This window comes from Dermacentor albipictus, chromosome 1 (genome assembly GCF_038994185.2).
Source record: "Dermacentor albipictus isolate Rhodes 1998 colony chromosome 1, USDA_Dalb.pri_finalv2, whole genome shotgun sequence".
NCBI lineage: Eukaryota > Metazoa > Arthropoda > Arachnida > Ixodida > Ixodidae > Dermacentor > Dermacentor albipictus.
Genome location: NC_091821.1, coordinates 430,782,788 through 430,805,545, shown reverse-complemented (window position 1 = coordinate 430,805,545; position 22,758 = coordinate 430,782,788). Strand labels below are relative to the sequence as shown.

The 22,758-nt window shown below is 41.6% G+C and overlaps 1 protein-coding gene across 1 annotated transcript in view; it reads right to left on the bottom strand.

Moving 5' to 3' along the window:
- Pak (serine/threonine-protein kinase PAK 3-like protein) overlaps positions 1–22,758 on the bottom strand; it is a 45,404-nt gene that overhangs the window by 19,597 nt on the left and 3,049 nt on the right. Inside the window, exons 2-7 of the mRNA XM_065440379.1 lie at positions 14,377–14,491; positions 11,967–12,085; positions 10,093–10,359; positions 6,296–6,369; positions 5,290–5,379; positions 1,661–1,753 (exon numbers count right to left, since the gene is read on the bottom strand). Coding sequence (XP_065296451.1) covers positions 1,661–1,753; positions 5,290–5,379; positions 6,296–6,369; positions 10,093–10,359; positions 11,967–12,085; positions 14,377–14,435 — 702 coding nt within the window. The 5' untranslated portion in view covers positions 14,436–14,491. The remainder of the gene's footprint in view (positions 1–1,660; positions 1,754–5,289; positions 5,380–6,295; positions 6,370–10,092; positions 10,360–11,966; positions 12,086–14,376; positions 14,492–22,758) is intronic.

Sequence of the window (22,758 nt, the reverse complement as noted above, 5' to 3'; positions counted from 1 at the left end):
TTAACATTGATTTTCAGCTGGTTTGCTATTGACCATTTTTTCAGGTGTATAAGGAGGGAGTTTGCTGCACTTACCACTTGATAACAATCGGGCGCTGTTATAAAAATACTGGCGTCATCCGCATATAAAATATTTTTTGATTTTGTACAGATATTTGTAAGGTCGTTGATGTAAATATTAAAGAGCAGTGGACCCAGAATGCTCCCTTGGGGAACACCTCTAATAATAGATTTTAAGTCAGATTGATATGATTCAATTTTTACAAACTGTTGCCGGTGACTAAGGTATGAGTGAATTAGTTGCAGGAAATGTCCGCAGATTCCATATATTCCAAGTTTTTTAAGTAGTGTACAGTGATGAATACAGTCAAAGGCTTTAGAGAAATCCACATAAATACCCAGTACTAACATTAGTTTTTCAAGATGTGATAAAATAAATTCTTTCTGTTCAAGTAACGCCATTTCAGTAGACTTGTTTTTGCTGAATCCAAACTGTGCAGGTGAGATTAAATTGTGTTTATCAAGGAAGCTGGACATTCGAATATGGATAACTTTCTCCAATCCCTTAGAGAATATGCGTAGTACAGAAATTGGTCGATAATTACCCATGTCATTCACATCACCCTTTTTGAACAGTACAGTCACTTTTGCAATTTGCATTCTTTTCGGAAATAAAGCGCTCGGCAAGCAGATGTTAAAAATGTAAGTTGTATAGGGACACAGAATGTCAAGAACATATTTAATTGGACGAATTTGCATAAGTTCTGCATAAGCTGACTTTAGGAAACACTCGGCCGCCATTGAGCAACACATATTGGACCCTTGCCCATCTTTCTTGCTAAAAATTCAGGTGCGCATTAAATTTCTACTTTGTTGAGGAATTTTAATGTCATTTCTAAGTAAGTGTTCTACTTCGGACACATAGCAATCAGGCGCACAATTGATTTTGGGGCATGTTAGAATCTGGAAAATACTACCAAATGGATCAGCGATGTGCTTTGGTGTTTTTTCTGCATCATCTTTAATTCTACTCACTGGATAATTCGATCAGTTTTGCCAGTCTCGTCAGGGTCAAATAATACAAATGAACTATACTATATGCTTGAGTATTCATCTACGCAGTTACTTCATCTACGCAGTTACTTCATCAGTTGTCAACGAGATTGTGTTACAGAGCTTTTTTTCATGACATTTATGCATATGTAATTCTTCAATCATGGTATTGATACTAAAACCTGTAATTTTTTAACAATGTGTTGAAAACTGCTGTACTTTTGTTTTATTAAGTTTACTTTGTAAAGGAGGTCCCATTGCAGTCTTTGACTCCGGGACCTCCTCCTGAATATTAACAACTTGTAATCATTCTAATGATCTCAATAAAAACCGATTCTGATTCTGATTCTGATATTCGATCCAAGGTTCAAGAATACACAATTTTCAGATTGCTATGCATCCTGTTTAGCATGTTTTTCTGTGGTTTGGATAACCAGCCAGTTCAGATGTAGTGTTGCTGTTATGTTCCTTTCCATGATAATGGCCTTCGCAATTATTTTTTTTCACCTTAGTCAGTCACATGTTGCATGAATGAGCTGAACTAGCAAACAGTCTACTAAGACTGAAGGGTCACAAAGTCATGTGCACAGAAGCTTGGAATGGCTTACAATGGACTTCGTCTTGTCTGGCCGTGTGGCAATAGGGGGCGGCGGGCCTGGCTCATCTTCTTCTTCCTCGGGAGATGAGGGTTCTTGCTGGGACTGCGAGGAGCCAAAGTAGTACTCAAGGCTGTTATCAAAGCTGAAAGCTCTAAACACAATCTAATATTTGATGTACTATTGCAGATAAATGAAATACGAACAAGTAAGAGCTAACTAAATTTCATTCTTTTGTTTCTGCTTTTGCCACTTTGTGTGACGTTGGTATGGTTTCAGATTTTACGCTTAGTAGTTTGAAAGGACCTCATCATCTTTGGCAAAGGAATACAAGGCTGTGAAAAATAGCACCGGTGAGTTGTCACTCCGAAGTGCTCCAATTAAATCTATACTTTCCTGTTCACATTTCATCTGCCCAATTAGAACAGGCAATGCACTCATGCACTATTAAAACATGTGGCAGGTGTATCCATGTCTCTAAAGTTTCTAGTAAGTTGGTGCAAGCTATACAGAGTCCTGAGAGCTGGAAACCAGAACACCCTTCATACAGCACCAATGCCTTAAATTTTTGCATGAAGCAAGGACATTTAAAAAAAATTGCAGTTTTGACCGTAATGCAAAACAATTACATGCTAGCTGGTGAAATATAAAGCGCAGTAAGTCTTGCACTGCTGCACATGGTGTCAGTTCAAGTAAACGTTCACAGTTGCCTGTGAGCAATCTCCTATCGAGAAGATAAAGACAAATTAGTCTTTATGGAAGTGATGCTCCCCAAGGGTGAAAAGTGGAGAGGCAGGCAGGCAGGCAGGTTTCGGAGTCACTCCTCAGGACTTAGGTCCTGAGGAGCGACTCAGAAACACCCTTACGCGGGAAGGGCCGCTGCGAGCCGCTCCTACGTCAGGACGGGCAGGCCGTTTTTTTTTTCTTCCTCCTCTTACTGTCCTGCCTTTCCCTTCTTACCGCTAGCTTCATTTGAATTATTTTAGTACTGGTCCATTACGACAAATAAACATCACAGAGCAATGAAGCTTTTAATTTTCCAAGCACCTTGATTGTTCAAATGAAAGATTTTAACGCACTTGTGCCATGCAGAGCACAGTACATGATTTCACCTTTCAACAGCATTTACTCTATAGCAGTCTTGAAAACTTATTTCTAGTTATAATTATCTTGGAATAATCCATCCATTTCTTGGACAATCCTCCATAACGGGTATGAGCCACATGTTAGCAGTACTACAGCTACTAGATATGTGAGCACAAGGTTGCCACAAGGTGCAGGGATTCAGTGATAACAAACACACAATCAGACCCAAAGGGACGACCCCAGTGGCCACTGTACTCCTGCCACCAGAGGCTCTTGGCAGTTAACGCGCCTGTAAAATTGTGGCCATGCTCATGTCCACAACCTACCAGCTCACTTCCAAAGCATTCGGGCCACTCACATTTTTGGACCATGCTCATGTCCAAGGCCTGCTGTCCTGCTACATGTTGTGTAGCACAACCTAAGGCATTTGTATGTAAATACCTTTTCTCCTTAAAGTAGCCGCGCTAAATCTGGCTTTGGACAAGGTTAAAGTAACATCCTATGTGGCTAAATCACTGCGTAGCACAGCATCGCGACACAATTGATGTGGGCATTATCAGACCTCCCTAGAAGAACTGACCATTTGACTCCTCGCTGTTGTGTTGGGCCATGCCCTGCCACTCTCCAGGCCACTAGGCCTTTTCACTGGACAGCTTGACACTGCTACTACACTGCCAAAGGTTGTGTTATACTGACTACACACAGAAACAGCGAGGGGCCATTTATTGATGGCCAATGACTTCTCATGGAACTGCGTGGATGACAGCATAGAATCCTTGCTGTCTTCGCGCAACTGAGACAAAGTCCATAAGTGAGCCTTCAATGCAACCAGGAATAAGACATACTGTATTGCATTTGCTGAGCGCGTCTTGCCAACGTGCTATAGAACAGTTACTGCGAGGCTGGAAGGCGTATGAACAGTATTAATACATATCGCATCGATATGTTGTCCTTTTGTCATTCAGTATGCGTCCCAGTCCTGGTGTAATCCAGTTCTTTTTCTTTGTGTCTCCCGAGTCTCCTCCCTCTGTCTGAGACCAGACACTATATAAGGACAAGCACCAAAAGCACAACTGCACTCTCTAGGCACAGTATTCTTCTCCGCTGTAACTTTATTAAATTAAATTAAATTATGGGGGTTTTACGTGCCAAAACCACTTTCTGATTATGAGGCACGCCGTAGTGGAGGACTCCGGAAATTTCAACCGCCTGGTGTTCTTTAACGTGCACCTAAATCCAAGTACACGGGTGTTTTCGCATTTCACCCTCCTCGAAAGCTGCTGTAACATCAATACTACATGAAACAGTGCAAAACTTACTGCGCATTATACTGCATCAGTTATGGCATCACTGCTCTGCATTACAGGCAGAACTGCAATTTTTGTATTTATTTATTTGTAAAATACTTGCAGATCCCTTTAGAATTTCTGTGATGAAAATTGGCGGACATCAGAACAACTACCGTATTTACTCGCATAATGATCGCACTTTTTTTGTCAGAAAAAGTGACGCAAATTCAGGGGTGCGATCATTACGCGGGTTAAATTTTCCGCGAAAAAAATTTTTTTTTGTTTTCGTCCCGCGTTTGCTGCGGGATGCAAGATAGCGGGTGCGGTACACCAAAACAAAAATGGCGGCTGGCGGAGCAAGCCGAACGCGCCAAACGCGATTTTTTTTTCTTCTCGTGAGTACATTACGTGCATTGAAACAGTTTCTTCCGTATCAGTGATGAATATTACCGTTAATATCGGCAAGTTTGCGGCAATAACGTAGCCATGTCCACTTTGAGGGGACAGAAACAGGTGGGCGCGCTTAGCTGCCAGTGACATAGAAACACATGACGGGCATGCTGCGGAAACTGCGGCATCTGTCTTCACTACTATCCTAATACGGCACGTTTCCGCTAAGGGTGGACGAATATCTTAGCTGTGTTACAAGCGTCGGCGTATGAATAGGGTACACTTTTAACGTATCAGAGTAAACGTGGCTACTGTCATTGCCGCGCGCGATTTGTTGCGTGCTCACGAGTGCAAAAGCAGATGAAAAGAATCGAAATGCGCCTATATTGTTTTTGTTGACATCAGCCATTATAAAGGCAACCCATAATAAAGGCAAGTTTGGTTGTACCTCATTTTGTCATGGAAGTGCGGAAAGTGATGAAAGTAATGAAATGAGGCATCTACTTAAGAATGTTTAGAGCGTGCAGGCCGCCTGGCTTCTCTTAAAGAGTCGTTTGCGTAGCATTCGACAGGTGGTAAGCGCGATCATTATTCGCTAGACTTAGCACACGACGTATCGCTGCGGCAAGTTCGGGGTGCGATCATTACGCGGGAAATAAAAAAAAATCGAATTTTGACGACAAAATTTAGGGGTGCGATCATTACGCGAGTGCGATCATTATGCGAGTAAATACGGTAAGTGAGTGACCCCACAACAGCTATCGCTGTAACATGCTTCCAAGGGCTTCCTAACAAGCACTTTGGACCTCGCATGCTTGTTTCAAGTTCTCGTGGTACATGACAAAACAAAGGTGCAAGATAAGCAAGAATACTGACCTTATAGACAATTTTCTCAGAGACATTCCTCCTGGGCTCATGGGGTGACAAAAACTTGGGCGCATTCTCTGGCTCAGATATGCTGTCCTCCTGAATACCAAAAGGCAGGAGAGAAAAATGCTGAAATTTTGTGCTTTATGTAATTTCTCTGGACACTCAACTTTTGTGAAACTGTCCCCTTTTCCTTTAGCACAAAACGTAGCTGCATGCTCATGGTACAAAGATTAAAGCAAGTCATGCACTAGACAACTGGCACAAGCAATTTTAATATTCCAATGTTGCTGCCGAAGAGTGCATAGTCTTACTATTCATCAGTGAAGTTTCCTAGCTTCATCAGTCCAGATTTAAAAGCAACTTCTGCATAAAAAAAAAAGAAATTTCTTCTAACAAAACTTTATGACATCGTGCTTGCCCAATTACAGAAATCCTCCAGGGTGGCCAAGGTTCCCAATAACGTCTAGCCAGAGAGCTCTTGTTTTAGAAATGCTATTCTTTTATAAGAATCCTCAGCTTATTTTTTGAGATTCGCTGTGCTGAGATAGTCAAAGTGCTGACAGACACCATCAACAGCATGACCCTGCAACACACATAAGGCTGCTGTCAGATTTACCCCAAGCATGCATGCCACAATTTGTGCAGCTTTGCATAACAAAGGCTGCATTTACAAAGCAAACATAAGTGGTTCTGTGATAAAGACAGACCAAGACAGGACTATCAAGGCGCTGTCATAGGAACACTCTGCCTTCATTGGCAGGAAAGAAGACACAAGTAAGTCCTGCCCGACTGCAGCTGTGTATGTCAGCATTGCAGTGGCAATCTTGCTTTAAGTAAAACAGGCCAAATGTTTGCACCTCTCAGGCCGCACCCCAACTTCAATCACCATTACACTGTTCAACACAACCTTTACTATTCAGCATACGTTGCAACTGGGCCCCTCATCATCTACACACAGCGAATGTTTACTGTGGAACAAAAAAAGGCACCTGCAATCCTGTTGACAACTCACCGAGGTGGATGATCCGATCACCGTCGTTGCAACAGCATACTTGTCTCCCAAGTAGCTTGGCCGGGGAGAGGGATCTGCATGTCGAAGGCATAGAGTGCTCAGACGAAACGCGTCACCTACTCCATATCCAGGCTATAACCACCACCATCATCAACACTGCTGTCCAACTCCCTCAAGATGCAAACGTACTTTGCCGTCCAACTTCTTAAACCCAAAAGTCATTGGCAGGCCACATTTCAGCAGAATAAGAATGTCTGACCAAACCCATATCACCATAAGAAAAAGGATATTATACTGAGAGCCTGTTTGCTACACCCTACAGTCTAATTTTCCACATAACGTAGAGTGCAATCACTCATGTTAGCAGGTTTTCATGCTACAGTCAAGTCCACTCATAGACGCCACATTTAAACTGTAATTTATAAAAACAACTCCCCATCAATAACCCATTTTAAAAGAAGGCTGCGAAGGGCATCCCATGACAACTCGGTCATCATGCCAGTTAGGTTACGTTAGGTAACTGTGGCGCAGCACTGTCAAAACTAGCCAACACTCTTGGATGCAAACAGCTTCTAGCATCTGTGCCACGAAATTGGCAAGGAAGAATGCTAGGCAAACAGGGGAGTGCTGGCCACTACCTGTGGAACTGTTTCGAATTTCAGCATGGCCTATCAGACGTGCTGGACAATGCAGTGCCTAGTGGTTCCACAATAACAACATTACATTCTTTCTCTTTTCACCTTTCTACATTTTTCCATTCTTTACATATTTCTTCGCGGTCTACTGGCACCATCAAGCAGCCTTGGGTCACTGCTTTCTTTTTTTATTATAGTTGCTTTTGAAGCAAGTGTCGATCCTCTGTGATCACTGGTCTGTCTAATTTCTTTGTAAACACTACTCTAATGAGGCCAGCACCCTGACAACAGTTTGCGCCCTTTGGGGCTTCTCTTGTTCCACAACAGTAATCTTAATCTACCTTGCATACCTTTCCTTTCTTTAACGCTGCGTGCCTGGCACTTTCAGGTCACCAACGGCATGCGCATTATCAACATGACACTGCGCTCTCAACAGGGAAGCATCAAGAGCCGAGTTTACAAGGGAATGAACGCAAGCAAGGCACATAATGATTATTGTTATGAGACAAGATAAGCCCCAAAAGGTGCACACTTTTTTAAGGGTGAGGAGCTGAGCATGGCCATGACGATCTGCAGCCTTCTGACTAAGTTCCAATTTAAAGTGATAACGTGCAACAGTCCACAGGTGGAGTGAGCTTGAATGGTGAAAATATACTGATGTCTAAATGCTAGTGTTTGTGTCATCACATCGCCTTCAGTTCACACTGCCGCATGCTTACGACGTTAGAAGTAATTCACACAATTAACCTGACAAATCTCATAAGCCATCAGATATCACACTGTTATTCTTGAAAGGGACGATTTCTTTTCTGTTTGCTGGACAAGTCCAGTTACAACAAACTTATTAAAGTGAATAGCTTTCTTTGGCTGTTCCATTTCTCGTGGGTGATGGCTGGAGGTTGGACTTTCACCACAATGCAAAGGGCCCTGTGTTTTGCTGCAACCAAGCGGCAGGCTGCATTTCCACCGAATGTTGAGCTCTTACGGACAGACGCGCTGCCCACCGATGTTACTGCCACAGATATGCTGGTTAAATGCATTGTTCTCTACATTACGCAATGAAACAACAATCGCTACCCAAATATCCTCACCACAACAAATATACGCTGTCAAGTGCACAGTTTCTTTAATAAAGTGAATAGCCTTCTAGAAGTGTTTCACTATTTCACTTATATTGACAATCATCATCGATGGTTTGTGCACGAATTTTATACTGAAACAACAAAGATGCGCCAAGTGGGCTTGACTGTAGCTGCAAATGATTCTCGCATTACAATTCTTTCTTTATAAGACATTATAATTGGTGTTTTCAAGAAGGTATTTGTTTAACCACACACATACCTCTGCACAACACTTAGTTGATATTACTGAGCACACCGATGGAAGGAAAATAAATGGCATCCCATGTTAAAAAAAAAAAGCAAGCCAGACAAACGTGCATTCGTGCAGTAAGTGAAGGTAACTATGCTGTCAATAAATAAGAATAATGCAAGAGCAGGGCAACTACAGAAAAAGGCAAAAAAAGAATGCAGGAGAAAAGACACAAGACAAAGAAAAACCAAAATAAATACAAGAATATACATGCTCTTGCATGCATGAGGGCCGAGATAGAGGGCGATGAGACAATGCCAGAGTGTTACGTACGTGAGATCTGCCACAGCTCTACAAGCTCGGCTGGAGCGTTCCAGTGTAAAGCAGGTAGAAAGTAAAAAATGTGAGAACAAAAAAGGTGATGGGATGGTAGGGATAGGTTAGAAAAAGAAAGAGAAAGACAGTGAGAAGACAGGGCAATACTGCAAACACAGCAGTTTACAACAAAATCATCACAAGGCCAATGACCTAGCAATGCCCTTACAGACAGGATGTTTTTTTCCTTTTTATCACAGGGAAAACAGCCCAGGGGAAAAATCAGATGCAAGCTTGTCCAAAACATGTCCCAATTTTTAATTGCTAGCTTATACCTTCCACTTTGCACGAGTCAGTCTGACTGACAGGAACAACCAAATGTAAGAAGACAATAAAGATTTATGTTGAACATGAATGCTGTGCACACTACAGTACTTGCTTTCTGGACCAGACAAGTGTAACATAAGGCCTACTTGTGAGCCGTCTTCATTTCTTGTTAAAATATCTTTGATACTGACCATTTTTGTGCACACAAGCCTTGGGACATTTCTCATCTCAATTAATCAATATGCTTGTGCCTAAGAGGACACTACTGCCTACATTAAATTCCCACGAATGTTCCGCAGACTGCGCTACCCTTGCCACAAATTCAACAGTGAAATGACTGGCTTGGTCTAGTATGTCCCACATTTGCAAAGCCAATAAGTTGCCCAGACCCACACAGTGTACTTATAGGAGAGAAAAGCTGTTGGACAGAGAGAGTTTTGACAGCCTCTTCGTACATTTACTGAAAACTTAAAAAAACGGTGTACGTATTTACTTCCATATCTTGCGCAATGTCACACACATTTTATATCAAACAAGGTTTGCAACGTCCAAAACATTTTACACATAACAAGGACTTTTGTAAGCCAAGCGTCCAACCCATTTCGACCTACCTGAACAGTTACCACTGCCTTCCATGTACATTAAAGAATTAGGAACATGAGTAGGCATATAGCAGAGAAGCATAATGCTCATTTCGTGGATCATGTAGCGTTTAGAGCAAACTAGTTGTAGAAATCTTACAGCTAAGAAGGCAAACTGCGTATGCATGACCAGCACTCCTGAATATAGTAATTAGATATAAGTAGTAATAATATAATGCGCCCCATAAGTGTTAGTCTTCATACATATCGATGAGCACAACATACATGGTTAAGTGCCAGCTTGATCATTTTGGCTACTTGGTTCATATTCATTTATTAATACAGCGCGATTTGAAAACTGAGATCAAGGCAAAAACACGTCGACACTTGTCTATGTGTCTCTACCTCTTAATTTTCATTTCACGCTCTTCTATCTTTTCAATAGCTTGCTTACAAGTTAGTTAATAGCAACTGACTGTTCAGCTATTGAGAGCCAATTAGAAAGCAGTAACCAACAACCCACAAGGCAGCGAATAAGCTCCAGAGGCACAGTTGAAGGTGCACAGTCACACATTATACCGTTCCCAGGGGACAAGGGAATGCAACAAAGAGACAGCAACCAACTCACCGAGCGTCCGGTTCATGGTCATGTACTTGGAGGCCCCCTTGTCCTTGGTGGAGGCATCGTACCAGTTGAGCACATCCAGCACGGCCTGCGGGTTCTTCTTCTGCTCCAGCTTGGTGATGTTGGAGTTCTGCAGCAGCCGTGCCCATGAGTCCGGCATGCCTGTGAATTCGCCCGTCACGGCATCAAAGCCCACGTGCACTGTGTGCTCAAAGTTGGTCGGTGGCGAGATGATGGGCTTTTCAAGCTCCTTGCGCTCTTTCTTGGCACCTGCAATTGCACGCGAGATGCAGATAATGTCTCAGCAGAGTGTCCCGTTTTGACTACTATGGTTGAATGCTGTGCTAAGGTACCTCACCCTGCACAATATCCCTTAATTTTTCCTGCTCTATTTGTTGGTTTTGCACTGTTTTAATTCCCGCTGTACAGTAGCAGCAAGCTCTAGTTACTCATCAATCTGTATAGCCAAATACTAATGAGTGCATTAGATTGACTCGAGCACAAATAAGCTACCACTTCAGGTACAGATAACAGGGCAATAGTGTGCTCATGCGATTGCCAGACAACATCTCACAAGCTACAGTAGCCAGTGCTGGGGACCCCGCAATGTGTTACTAATAAATGTGACCCCGAATGTGTTCACCATCAAGTGTCAACAGTTGCCGAACAAGAAAGGTCCTGGGCTGAAGCCAATGTTACGACAGAGGGACTTGTCTTTTGACGAAACAGACAAGTTTTAAGAAGCAGAGAAGGCGAGAGCTATGCTTGCACGATGCTAAGCCAAAAAAAATTTAATAAATAAAAGAATGTGTGAAGCCCTTGATATTGTGAAGTCCTGAAGTCCCTGAGTGAATACAAGAGCTGTTGGTGCAACGTTTGGTGAGGCTCCTATAGCACACTTCAGGTGTTGTGAGACTCAAGGAGAGTGAGGAAGGTGCCATGCCTCTGAACGTTGTGAACTCTCAGTCGCCACAAAAAAAGCGCAAATGGCCTGGCAACAGCTCCATTCAACAGGTGGACAGATTCAAATTTATTAGTGAAGGCTAGGCCAAAGGGAAACCAGCACTCTTTACATGGCCCAGATGCAATGCACTGAACAAGACAAATTCAAGGTCTTAATTAAAGGGACTGTCTACAAGCCAGCATATGTCTGACTGTGGTGGGAATGAGAAGATGGTGTGTCATATTGATGGAAACAAGCAAACTTGTATCCCATAATAAAAAAAAAGAAACTATTTTTAATTTGGCTTTGAAAGTGGTGCGAGGATGACATGTGGCCTTGACTTATTTATGGTGAAACAATGCAACCAATCTGTGTACCGTCGCATAACCAAAAAGCCACGCAAGGAGAGTTTTGCTTGTATATACAATACTACATTGCCTGAAATTGTATTTTACACGCTTCTGCTAACTTTTCTTTATATGAAAAAGTAATTTCTTTCTTGTTTCCAGCTAACACATGTTGGGAAATGGTGCCGCCGTCTGCAAAGAGATGGAGTCATGGTGAATGGAGTGGTGCTCTGATATGTGGCTTCTGAGATTGCTACCGTTTCTAGTATAGAAATCAATGTTGTCGGCATCTGTACACAGTTTTCAGAGGAGACTATGCAGACCAAGAAATTCTGTTTTAAAAATTTTGACACACTTTCCAGAGAAAGCATTGCATGTTTAGACACTTCGAATAGTAGGCTTTCTATTGCGCTACAAAATAGAAGGTACTTGAAAAATGGTAGGCAGTCCCTATAGATTAACGACAACATCAAAACAATTATATGAGATTGCATGAACCTCACTGACAATGAATGTCTGCCGGTTTTGCCTGAACATGTGTATCACAGATAGAGTCAGCCCGAGGAGAGGCAAGACAAATGAGGCACCTTTGGAAGGCTTGAGTTTGCCCTTCTTCTCAAGCTCGGGCTCTTTGGGTAGCGGCCGCATGTCCACAGGTACCGAGGAGGAGTCCCGCACAGGCGTGACACTTGCGCCTCTCACCGTGCTGCAATGGAAAATGCATACACATGTAAGCCATTCGTGACCCATGACAACAAAGGCAAATGATTCACTGCTGTCATGTGCACACAGTGACTGTTAGGCAAGAGAGTGCGGGAGCGGGTCAGTGCTTGAAAGGCAGACTTGCCCTCACTTGTAATATCCCGAGTTACCACCCAACCCCAATTTGCTAGAAAATGTGCTAGTGACAATGTTTCAGAGTAAGTAAATGCAGAAAGTTTTTACAAGCAAAGCATGAAGAATTGCTACAAGTGACCACAAACCGGCATGCTTCAGGAACTATTTCCAGTGGCGTGTGTTTCTCACAGGTCACTTACATATGCGTGCTGTCACGAGCAACATGTACAATGTTGTTAAGCTTTGTTCATATATATTTCCGCAGAAGTTCTGCTGATATTATCATTATTGTTTCGCGAATTATAACCTCTACCCCCCCCCCACACACCCACCTACTGTAATGCCTTCTTGGCGCTGTGGATAAAGCATAACTAAATAAAGTAGTATCTTGGTAAATGGAAATCACTTCAATTGAACAACAGCCTTACAGTTGGTTGGTTTTGCATAAAGGCAATGCGAAAGGTGTTTCACGGAACCACATTTTTCACAACGCTGGATAAATGTCACTAAATGTATTACCAAAAATAAAACTGAACAGCCAAACAGGCATCACTGTTTATGCCTTTTATTTCCAGGTTTTCTCACCAGTTCTATATGATTAAAAATTCTCATATCGCTAAGGCGGCCTTTGTTGGTGCCATGCTTAGTGTGGCTGTACCTTGGTCATGGCTTGCTGTGGTTTCTTTGTCTTGGCAATATCAGTGAGCTGTGAGTTTGCTTAGCATTTCCGATGGCGACACAGAAACGTCAACACAATATGCTCGTGGTCAAGGTGAAGATCGAACTTATCAATGACTTCAAGAGTGGTTGCTTCACTTAAACTGCTATTTTATTTACTAAATGGCTCTTCCTTCTTCTTGCAATTATGTTTTGTGCTGCTACCTCTAGTTGATGTCTGCATGCAAGTAGAAACTTTGTAAGAAGCAGCGTTGTAATATCAAATATGCTACACTTACTGCTGACAAAGTATCTGCTTCTTTCGAAAAAGCATCTCGAGTACCCTTGAACTCAATAAATGGTACTTGTTCACCTGGTCCCTTGAGGTTCTGTTTAACAAGATTCCACTGTAAATAAATACTAAATAACATGCACAAAGTTGCAAACGGGCTCTCGAGTCCTTCAGGTAACGCTAGCCCAGTGACCTGGAGCTTGACCAAGTTGATCAGCGGCAGAGACGAGGCAAAATAATGAAAACAAAATGTTTATTTATATCTCTACATAAAGAACGGTCAGCTCGACAAGCTGCTCGTAACTAAGAGCGATGGTGAAGGCTCTAAGGCGGTCGCTGGCAATGGGAACTGTCTTTTTATAGCATCCCGAGAACTTTCTCGTCTAGGAGAAAGAGAGAATTATCACTGACCATGCTCGCAGCTTAACACAGCCGACTAGTCCAGGCAGGCAACGCGAGTCAGATGCAACACTGAGTCAGAGAGAAGGACAGAAGGCTCTACGCTGGGACACAAATGCACACATGGATGGCAGTGCACGTGGACAGCTTTGTGCTCACTAAAAGCGCTGTTTTCTGCGTTTTTAACCGTCCAAATTGTTGCTGTTGTCCAAAAATTAGCTTGAAGAACTTGGCATCATTTCTGGCCATGTGACATGAATGTTCATCAGAAACAAGCCATAACAAGTAAATTAAAAAAAATGCAGCACAGAGAGACTGGTGGAATGGCGGGAAATACATGGCTTTGCCTAAACTTCAGCCTTCCAGCTTCAAATAACATCAAGGATTTGCAAATGGACCATATTCAACAAAACTTTGCATTATACTAAATGCAACAATTGGCGATTACATATGTGTGCAGAGATTTAGTGCCTTTATCCAATAGAAAAATATGATTTCTTCGAAATTTAAGAAAGCTTAACTTAAGAACAAGAAAATGCGAAGTCACAAGTCACAAAGATTATACAAAATAATTCATTCCCTTGGTAGAACAATCACGTTGCCAGAGTTCCCGCTAGTAATTTTTGTAATGAACTCCATGGTGATTAAGGCTCAAGCAAGCAATTGTGGCCAGGAAAGCCACCTGGCATCACCACAGTGTGTGGAAACAAAATCTAATGTAGTTTCTGCTAGCCGAGCTCCTGTTCATGGCTGCAATGTGGTGCAGTTTCTCTAAACAACCTCATCCTCAGAGAGGATACACATGGCCTCACCTGGCGCTGGTGAGCCGAACAGGGGGTGCCGGCGGTTTGTCATCCATTTTGTCAGCCATCTTCCGCCACTGCTACTGACCCTGGGAGGGAGGCAGGGTCAGGCCACCAGCCGTTTCTGCAGGAAATGTGGACCACGCATTGGTGTACACTCACATGAGCTGTTGCCACTTGATGGCATGCAACTGTTCGCCTTGAGTACAAGAGTCCATTCACTGCTATACGCTAGAGAAGTAAGAGGAGCATTGATGGAAATGGGGCAATGAAACAGATTTGCTGGGACATGAAGGAGCTACACACAGCACATTTCCCTTCAAGGTAAGGTGACCTCTGTCGACGCCTTGATTCAAAGAAGAAGCCTAAAGTACAAACTTTGTCAAATGTACACTGCTTACTCCACGCATTCGCTCTTTATGTGGTTCAGCTGTGCGGCATGGTTATCGTGGGGCTCCCAACAACCCAATCATCTGGATGCTAAGCACAATGGTTCTTTTCATTCACCAGGGCATCAGAACATCTGGCATACCACAGTAACTCCCTTAAAGTACCTGCAGTGAGCCCCGGTGGTTATAGCCAATATAAGTTGTTCAAAGACTGTACCTATCTACTTACCAATGATTATTGGCACAGAATTAACTGATCAAGCTACAAACGCATGGGCCACATTCTGGAACAACTGCTTTCACTAAAACTTAACATAAAAGAAGATGTAGCCATCTGCTAATCCTCCTTGCGGCATTTCTCTCTCTGATAACTGTGTTGCACTACCATGTACAGACCTTGCGAATAACCCTAGGATACCTAACATGCATTGCGTCTTCCATCACACTGATGGCACTCCAAAGTATGAAGTGGCTACCTTCTAATTTTGAGCACATTTGGAGTGATGGCACTGCTACACAGTGGCAGCCTTTTGGCAAAAGCTTGACCTTCAAGAACAAGGCAACTCCTGTGGCACTCAAGCAAGCATTAAGACACCAACAATAACAACTCCTTTTTCTTCCGAGCCAGTAAAAGAATAGAATTCACCAGTGTTGACAACAGTTTGTCTCAACAGTTCAACCTTGTTGTACTGCAAGCTTTGTACCACAAGGTTTAGTGCCAGCATGCATAAAGAAGGCTACCTCATAAAAGAATAGTTAGGAGAACTGTTCTGACAAAAATTATTAGTCGGATGTGTAACAACTGTCCTGCTTTTCTATGTGCATCTGTGCCAAAAGTCCTGTATGTCTTATCAAAAGCAAGGATAGTGATATACATGAAGAGTTCATTGCCTTTTGGGTAAAACCCAACCATTCTGAACTCTTGCACCCCAAACGAGTTTTTTAAAATCTGGTCAAACCAGATTCCCTCCTGAAATTTGCCCTGTCATAAAGGATAATAATAAATGTAGGTGTGACAAAGCTAATGAACACTGCCCACCTTATGTCAGCAAGTGGTCAAGATGCATCATATTATTCACATACGAATGTGGTATATGTCTCCTTTTCACTTAACACTAAAGAGAAAAAAAAGCATTTGTGGCCTTCAGTGAACAAAACCTCATTGCTCTCCACATGAATAACAACAATTACTGCGTTTAGATGAATGTGACAGTGATGTATCGTATCGCATTTCCCACCCATTACATACACGTAAACAGTGGTGATGTGCCAGAAAGTGAACACAGCGCTGACATTGCTCTGCATGACGAACAGTATCTGTGATGTTAAGAAGGTGTTTACCCAACTGTGTTACATTCAAGGTGTAGCAGATTTAGCTAGTTGTTATTTCATTAATTTTATTGCAAAGACCACATAGCAGGAACCAGTAATACAGGACAACAGACAAGGACGAGAGGGCCCACAGGTCTGGGATAAAAAACAGATATGGTCACAATGCATATGATAATGCATGTCAACTAGGGCTTGTAAGATAAAGAAAGCTTGGCCGAGTTGGTGATTCAATATCGACATGTCTGCACAGCGCAAGAGACGAGGACAGAAGATAGGACACAACACGGGAAAAGCACCACATCTTTGTGGAGCATGCCCGTGTGCACTACTATTTGTGCTTAATTTCCCATGTTAAAAAAGTGCAGAGAACAAAGTAAAAAAGAGATAGTCAAAGGCCTCTCTAGTTGTTCATGCGGTTTCCTTTAAATGTATAAACAATGCCTGCCAATGAGAATTTGTACAGATGATTTCATCACATGATTTGCAAGCAGCTCGCTTTGTCACATTGTTCCTGCGAGTGATTGCGCTGTTTTAATGAAACTTATGCGTCTGAAAGGAAACAACCATCTATGTTAATAGTTTGTGAAGGTTACCAGGAATATCCCAAAGTTTTAAAAATAACATTAGACATTTACCTACCAAATTTCTAAAAAGAAGGAAAGAGCTCGTAAACGAAACAGATTTTTTTTCGTAATCTGTGAACCTGCAGCCTATTCTCGATGACAGAATTTATTGTTGTCTGCCGTGTTTTTTCCTCACTTTGCATTGCAATGATTCATCAATTGATATGTCTTCCCTCACATTTGTGCGGTAGCCCTGTAAGACATTGATCTTCATGTAATATATACATGTATCATTCTGCATGAACTGTCTCCTGTTTTAGTTTTTGTATTAATTGAATTTTTGAACTGACTTTTGACGTTGCGTGCTATTGCATTGCATGAATAGTGCTTTCATTATGCTAATGCCTTTTCAGTCATTTTGAATAATACTTGTTTTGCGTTTATGCAACCATAGTCCCCCCTTGCCCAATGCCTTCTTAAAGATCTGAAAGGTATTCCTAATACTACTGTACTAATACTACATCATCATCATCATCACCATCATGATGTACTACTGTACATCATGATGATGTACAGTAGTGATGATGTACAGTGATGATGTACATCATCATGATGTACTACTGTACATCATGATGATGTATCATGATGATGTACTGTACTAATACTACATAGTGGCCCAAATCAATAACATGTAAATAAGCAGCACCTTCTTCAGCTTTTTCAACCCTTTTTACCATCTTCAACTGCCTGTACACACATAGGTTATAGGTGGTTCTTAAGAGTAGCTCTCCTTCAACGGTAGAAACATTGTTCCGAGGGCACAATATTGATGTATGCATTGGTGCCATGTTGCAAGTCAACTTGGTGGCATGTTATAAACCATGTCTCAATCAGCTTTTGCAACTGTGTTTGGACATTTTCTAGCACCAGTAATCACATTGAACCTACATGGCTTTCAAAAATATCACTACGGCTTCCAAAGGCTACACTTATTTCAATTATTTTTAAAGCTCTTCTGTTGTTCCAGCACAACATAGAAATTCTGACGTCTGGCTTGCTGGCAAGTTATCTAATGTGTTAAATAGTGCAGCTATGGTTAAAAATAGTCAGAATCCAAAAGGGAAATGGAAAATGTTTGTCATCTTCTGATATGTACACTAACTGAGCAGTACAAAAACAAGCAAAGAACTTCATCTTAAAATTCAGGTAGTAATGGGCAAGCACTCAGCAAAGTGAAGTGAACAGTGATTACATTCTTTCGAATCAATCATACAACATACAGTCCGGTGTGCCCCAAGGTTCCGTCCTGGGACCTTTATTATTCCTTATCTACATTAATGACTTACCTTCAGCAATAACCTCTGACATACATTTATTTGCAGATGACTGTGTAATCCTTAGAGAAATAACTAACGAACACGACATCTCCCTGCTTCAGGCCGATCTCAATAACGTCAGCAAATGGTGCCGATTGTGGCGAATGGAACTCAACATTAACAAATGCAAATTTCTGAGAGTATCCAGATCTAGCGATAATCTGCCTGTGTACTACTTGAATAACGTTGCTTTAGAATCTACTAACTCATATAAGTATTTAGGCCTACATATAACATCTAAATTAACATGGAATCATCACGTCGAATACATAATTAATCAAGCTAACCACTTGATGGGATACTTACGCCGTAACTTTTCTCATGCTCCCACTCCTTTAAAATTACTACTTTATAAAACCCTGTTACGGCCAAAATTAGAGTACGCTGCAGCTATATGGGACCCTTACCACGAAAACCTCATACATTCCCTTGAACTCATCCAAAACAACGCCACTCGTTTTATTCTATGGAATTACTACCGTGGTGCGAGTGTTTCTTCAATGAAATCGAATCTGGGTCTTCAACCGCTAGCAACACGTCGAAAAATTTCCCGCCTTTCATTTTTTCATAAGCTGTATCACCACCCTACACTTCACCCAAAATTCATATCGCTACCATACTACTTATCTCACCGTACAGATCATCATCATAAAGTTAGAATTGGTACATGTAACACGACACACTTTTTACACTCATTTTTGCCACGTACGTCGAAAGATTGGAATGAACTTCCTTCTGACATTGTTTCCATTAATAACAATGATCATTTTCGAAAAGCACTAGCTAACAATATATAATAGCAAACATTTGTACGAACTGCTCCTGGTGTTTTCCTTTTTCTTGTTTAATGTTACTTTTATATGTCAAGTTCTATTACTGCATTTTTCATACTTACAGCTAACATTGTATAATTAGCAAATATTGTGTATAAGCTCATGATTTATTTCCTCCTTATTTGTTGTATAACCCACTCCCCTCTCTAATGCCGAAAGGCCCTGAGGGTAAATAAATAAATAAAATAAATAAAAAGAGCATGTCGAAAACAGTCATCATCAATGGCTCACACCCCCGTAAGCAAGCAATAAATGCAACAGCTCATAGCCCCATAAGTTCACGGCTACTCACTTTGCATGAGTTAGTTGCGATAACGCTACCCCTGTGGTCGTTGTCAGTGATTTCAATGTGGATCTGTCGGGACCGAAAAGGGAGTGGTGTAGGTTTTTCCGATTGTGGAAATACCACTTGCGATGCCACAACGATCCGGCCCAACCGACCACTCAGCGGCGTATGTCCATCGCTTTGACATTATCAAAGAATATGTCTGCAGTTGTGAGCATGCCGATCAGTGTATATCATAGCGACCACAAGGCCATTGTCACTGTTGTTACTATGTGACAATGAGTGATACAATAAAGTCTTTACCACAAGTTTTCTTACCCCAAAGTTTACAGCTCCGCTAGTCATTCACCTTTGCAAGGTGGAATGGCCTTGGATATTTTATAATAGTTTTCCAATAAGAAAATGCCTTTCTTACCATTATAATAAAGCAATAATCCCATGCTAGCATTCCCAACATTAGCACGTTTCTACTAAACTGTGTATTATGAATCATTTAAACTCATTAAAATCATTTAAAACCTCCAATGGAGCATTAGGAACAAATCAGCACTCCTGTGTGCTGCGTGTGTTGGTATATGAACTTGGATAGCATTTTAACGCCAGCAGACAACAACAAAAGGAAGGCAGACATCACAATGCACTAACCTCAACAGTTCAGGAAAATTCAGGCATTTAACATTATGCATTACCCCACCACTCTGGGTCAAAACGTCATACTGCTTTTTTCAGAAAAGGCCGTCTCTTAATCAAGCAGGTTGGCAGATGCAGCACTAACACACCTTTTACCATTCCGCATGATAGCTGGTGCCTCTATAATTTCACGCACGTCAGCACCTCTGCTGCTGGCAAGAATAACACAATTATTAAACAAAGGTGCACAGCCACACTCTTGGCAATGAACGGACAGATGACCCTCCAAATAATTACTCTCATTTAAACTATGTTCTCTTTTAAGCTTTCATTAAGGTATCATCCCGCTTGTCCTATGCATTTAATATCACAACACAATGGCAGTTCATACACTACAGCCTCTACGCATTCTGTGAAACAATTTTAATGCAGCTTCAAACAACCAGGCACAGTTTTATTACGGCAAGTGTTTGTCAACCGCCACTCTTTGTTCAGCTTATCCCATGCAGAAAAATCTACTCCTGCCTTCCCCCAACTAGCGATCTTCTCAAGATAGTGTGCCATCCTACACAGGTAGGGCACAACCAGAGTCTTTTTTTACCTGACCCCTGTTCATTTTCTGTATACTGATTGCCAATTTTGTCTTTAACAGTTTTTCTACTGGACTTCCTCGGGAAGCCCTCTACTACAAATACCTGCAAGCTCTTCGGGTAGCCTGCTGAGGGCAAACATTAAGACTGTTTCTCTAAACTCGTATGAACCTTATGATGGCACAACTTTTTATGGCATTGCCCGACCCAAGTTGGCAATGCCCCTTTTAGCCAGTTTTGAATGAGCTGAATAATGTGGTAACATGGGTCTACTGGCTCTAGGCTGATATACCCAACATGTGTGCTGGTCATACAAGTGAAGCCGCATACCTAAAAACTGAAGTGAACCCTCAGCAGGCGATTCAACAGTGAGTGCTAAACAATGAAGTGCTTCAGTAAAAACTTTAGAAGGGTTAACTGCTGGGCTAGTTGGTGATCTTGCATAGTGAAAAGATTTTGCGCCAAAAAACAACACACACAAGAAAGACGACGACACCACGGGCGCAACTTCAACTGTTTAATGAGGGTGAAAGCACTCGACATATATAGCCCTCCAAAACACCATGTTGCCTTGTACGCATGCGCGGTGTTTTGGAGGGCTATATATGTCGAGTGCTTTCACCCTCATTAAACAGTTGAAGTAACACCCGTGGTGTCATCGTCTTTCTTGTGTGTGTTGTTTTTTGGTGCAAAATCTTTTCAGTATTCAGCAAAAACCTTTAAGAGATTATCCACCATAGAGTTTAAGTCCAGGTTAACAAGAACTAAAGGGTCATCGACATACCTGAAGACATTAAAAACACTAAGACCAGTTGATTTCTCTGACAACTGTTTATCATGATAGGCTAAAGATATATCACCAAGTATAAGTCCCAAACATGAGCCAATGCACACTTTCTTGCTTTTGAATAAAAATAGCATCATTCCACTCTGCGAACGTAGAATTGAGATAAAAGAGGAGCAAATCTAAAGAGCCTTGAATGGATAAACCAGCTGAGTTCCGAAACACAACTGTGCTGATATCATCATTGCACTCTCCTAAGCAAGTTAGTAGTCCCCAAGCAGCAAGGAATAATGCAGGTTGTGGTATCTACATTTCTCTTTCGTCCTTGATTGCTGGCACTAAAATGTTATCCAAACAAATTAGCAGTTTGTTAACAAACTCGTAACTTTTTCGAGCATATGTTCATTATCAGAGTGAAGGTTTAAAAAGCAGCCTAAAAAATAGTTTACAAAATTTGAGCACACTAGCAGCTGTATAACATTCGACATGAAACCGGAAATTTGCATCATCTGTGGCAATGACACAGAGAAAATGCAGTTTCTTTTCCACTGTTGTATGAAACAATGTTGCAATGAGGCCTATTCAGATTTAATCCAAATGCTAGTCATTTAAACCAAACAATAACTATTTTCAAATGCTGTGTCCAAAAATAATTGAAAGTCAATGATCACAGTTCAGTAAAAAAAAAAAAAGAGTGTGGCAACCTGAGTTATGCAATATGCTATACTAAATTATGCGAACTATCTGGCCGAGTTGAAAGTATTCACTTTTTTTTTTTTTTTGCTTTCATGTTAGGTCCTGCACAATTGACGAAGTGAAGTATTCGAAAACCAATCGGGTGTGCAAATAGTGAGTGTTCAATTTGGGGACCAAATCAAACAGGGCATATTTGATTCATTATTCCTAACTTTTGTGCAACCCTGATAACAAAGAGCCCATTCTGATTTTTTTATTTATCTATTTTTTTCAATTGTCTCAGTAGGTTATGCTATGGGCCTGTAACAGAAATTAATAATGACTTATGGAGAAGGCAGCAATGTGGTGGTGTTTTCCGATCAATAAAGAACTTCAATGACTGTGGCGTATCATAATTAACACAGAGCTGGAAGTCAGGTGCAGGGGCATGGGCAGGCAAAATACAATTTTCGTGGGAGGTGACAAAACTACAGCAACAAACAGGCAGCCATTTCAAAAGAAAGCAAAATAAACAGTGCAATGGCTTTAAGCGCATATCGAAGCAAGCTGAAAACATTACCTGAATAATGTTGCATGGTTCCGAAATCGTAATGAAATTTAAATCCACAGCATATGACTTCACAAAACCACAACAAATGTGTTCCCCATTGGGCCAGAACATCTGGCAGCACTACTAACCATGTCCACAGTCAAATGTTCATGTTCAACAGCGCCTCGTATTGCATTCATTCCTTCAAAACAAAATAAATCCCTGTGCACAAAATTAAGAACTTCCAGAGCAGTAGGAGAAGTGATAATGCCACAGCTGCCATTAATTCCAGAAACAGCCACAAGAAGTGTTACTCTGTAGCGTTCCCGAATATAAGTCAGCGTGTTATCTGTGACATCCTGCCGAACAGTCAACTAAGGCGC